Raw genomic sequence first — 3,065 nt, forward strand, 5'->3', positions numbered from 1 at the left:
TTTTTTTTTTTTTTTTTTTTTTTTTAGCTGTATGACTATATTAGGTGACACGAAACTGCTCATCGCTTCTGTCAGCGAGGCCCCTGGCCCAATGGCAATCTGAGTCTCCCTCCTCCGACCTGGTCCCGCCTCTTCTGCCCCTTGTGCTCAGCGCTACCTGCTGCCGGGCCACATCCAGAGCAGAAAGGCCGGTGCGCGGGGCGGGCGGCGGGCACCATGCAGGGAGGCGGCCAGGGGCCGTGGGCAGCGCCGCTCTCTGCCGCCCACCTGGCTCTGTGAGACTGGCGCTGCCACCATGTTCCCCAGCCCTGCACTCACGCCCACGCCGTTCTCCGTCAAAGACATCCTGAACCTGGAGCAAGAGCAGCGCAGCCTGGCCGCCGGAGAGCTCTCCGCGCGCCTGGAGGCCACCCTGGCGCCCGCCTCCTGCATGCTGGCCGCCTTCAAGCCCGAGGCCTACGCGGGGCCTGAGGCGGCCGCGCCGGGCCTCCCGGAGCTGCGCGCAGAGCTGGGTCCCGTGCCTTCGCCCGCCAAATGCTCGCCTGCCTTCCCCGCCGCCCCCGCCTTCTATCCGCGTGCCTATGGAGACCCCGACCCGGTTAAGGACCCTCGAGCCGATAAGAAAGGTGAGGAGAAAACACAAGCCCTCTCTCCCCTCCCAGGTCGCTGTTGTCCCCAAACTCCGCCGCCAAGAAACTCAGGCCGGGAGAAGGAGACGCGCACAGATGGGCGGAGGCGCAGCTCGCTCTGAATGTGAGATGCGAGGTTGTCCGAGGGCCTCCGTGCCCCGCATCCAATCCGAGGTTTAGAGGAAATGCCGGATTGAGAGGATCAGAAACAGGAGACCAGACTAATTTTTTTTTTTTTTTTTTTTTTCCGGCCTGACAAAGCTCGGAGCGACTTCGGCCCGCTCTTGGATCTGTTATGGAGTTAAGCGATCAGTTTCTGGTAGAACAGAGACACAAATAGATCATCTCTGCAACAGGGACTTTTAAATCTCTTTCAGATTTACGGATCTTTTCGAGGATCTAGAGAAGCGCTAAACGGAAATTAAATGCTGCACAACAGACACACCTTTGCGCACAACTGGAGGACGGTCCTGGACCTTCTCTTGCCCACTCGTGACCCGGGTTTCTGGGGCCTTTCCTCCTTTGTGCCAGGGGAGTGGAGTCTTTGAGAACAAGGGTCTTGATTTTTTTATGGAATGTTGCAGACCCTCCGAAATCTGACTTCGCTTTATTTTTCCAGTACAATTTACCGACCCGGCCAGAGCCGAGAGGTTGTCTCGTGGGAAATGTTAGAAAACGAAGGAGCGCGTGGTGAATGAGATGACCGCGGAAAGGGGCCAGATCGGCTCTTGGGGTCGGATAGGAAGGCCAGCCCGGGCGGCAGAAAGGGGCGCGCTGGGCGCTAACCTTGGGTAGTCGGAGGAGCTGGACTAAAGGCCGCCGTGAGCCAGGAAAGGATTCGTAGGTTTATCTAGAGATAGAGAGCAGGCCAGGGAACATGTCTGGGCGGGGCACGGCGGCTAGAATTGATCGTTACAATTTGAATCCAGCTCGGGCAAGCAGGCAGGGCAGATTCCTAGGCCGCCTGAAAACCCGGGGCTTCTTGGGCGCTGCGCAAACCCCAACCCCGCGGCGGCCGCACCAGAGCCTTTGATGACCAAACCCCCTCTTGCTGGGTCTTCTGTTTCTTCGGTCCCTTAATTTTGAGACAGTGTGACCGACGCCAGGGTAAGTCTTCAGGATCTCTTCATTTAACCTCTCAAACCAAAGTAGCCCTAATATAATTCACCCGAGAGCATCACCCGGTTTTTTCTTTGCCGCCGGAAATCTTAAGTCACTGTCTGTCCTCCCCCAGGATGTGAACTGCATGAGGACAGGGACCTCTCTTGTTTCGTCCTCCAGCGCGTAGGGCCGTTCCTGGCACATAGTAGGCTTTCAATAAATGCTGACTGTCGAGCGAAAATCAAGCCGTATCGGTAGCGCCCAGTGCATTCGTCAGTGTGCCGCAGCTAAGCTGGGCACTCCTAGCAGGACAGGGTGGCACTCACGAGGGCCCATCCCCGGCAGGCGGTCCGTGGGTCGGGCCGCTCTGACCAAGCGTCTCTCTGCCTCTCTGTTCCCCCTCAGAGCTGTGCGCGCTGCAGAAGGCGGTGGAGCTGGAGAAGCCAGAGGCAGACAGCGCGGAGCGGCCCCGCGCGCGACGGCGGAGAAAGCCGCGCGTGCTATTCTCGCAGGCTCAGGTCTACGAACTGGAGAGGCGCTTCAAGCAGCAGCGATACCTGTCGGCTCCCGAACGCGACCAGCTGGCCAGTGTACTGAAGCTCACGTCCACGCAGGTCAAGATTTGGTTCCAGAACCGGCGCTACAAGTGCAAGAGGCAGCGGCAGGATCAGACTCTGGAGCTGGTGGGGCTGCCCCCTCCGCCGCCGCCGCCTGCCCGCCGGATCGCGGTGCCGGTGCTCGTGCGCGATGGCAAACCATGCCTGGGAGACTCGGCGCCCTACGCGCCCGCCTACGGCGTGGGCCTTAACGCCTACGGCTATAATGCCTATTCCGCCTATCCGGGTTATGGTGGGGCGGCCTGCAACCCCGGCTACAGCTGCGCCGCTGCTTACCCAGCCGGGCCTCCCCCGGCTCAGCCAGCCACTGCCACAGCCAATAACAACTTCGTGAACTTCGGCGTCGGGGACTTGAACGCGGTGCAGAGCCCTGGGATTCCGCAGGGCAACTCGGGAGTGTCCACGCTGCACGGTATACGAGCCTGGTAGGGAAGGGACCCGCCTGGGGCGCCCCTGACCTATCCCACCTCGAGAGGGGCACTGACTCTCATGGGGGAGGAAGGGCTCCTGACACGACCTTGTGTCCCTCGGATTTCATATTCACTCCTACGGAGGCCTCGGAACTTTTCCCGCCCCGTGCGCCTTTGTCCCCGCGCGCGGGAGAGTTTGTGGCCGCGTTTACGCAGCCTGCGGTGGGTAATCCCGCAGCTTGGTGTCCAGGTCGCCGCCCTGGGAGTGCCCTCTGAGCACCCACAGGTCCCCCCCCCCCCCCCCCCCC

The 3,065-nt window shown here is 60.8% G+C and overlaps 1 protein-coding gene across 1 annotated transcript; it reads left to right on the top strand.

Annotated features, from left to right (window-relative positions):
* Window positions 1-64: 64 nt before the first annotated feature.
* On the top strand, window positions 65-3,051 carry LOC103584414 (homeobox protein Nkx-2.5). The gene is made up of 2 exons (XM_008565432.1): window positions 65-626; window positions 2,136-3,051. The coding sequence occupies exons 1-2, from the start codon at window positions 296-298 to the stop codon at window positions 2,774-2,776; spliced, it is 972 nt and encodes a 323-aa protein (XP_008563654.1). The 5' UTR covers window positions 65-295; the 3' UTR covers window positions 2,777-3,051.
* Window positions 3,052-3,065: the final 14 nt, after the last annotated feature.

This window comes from Galeopterus variegatus, unplaced genomic scaffold (assembly GCF_000696425.1).
Source record: "Galeopterus variegatus unplaced genomic scaffold, G_variegatus-3.0.2 Scaffold54637, whole genome shotgun sequence".
In the NCBI taxonomy this organism is placed as follows: Eukaryota; Metazoa; Chordata; class Mammalia; order Dermoptera; family Cynocephalidae; genus Galeopterus; species Galeopterus variegatus.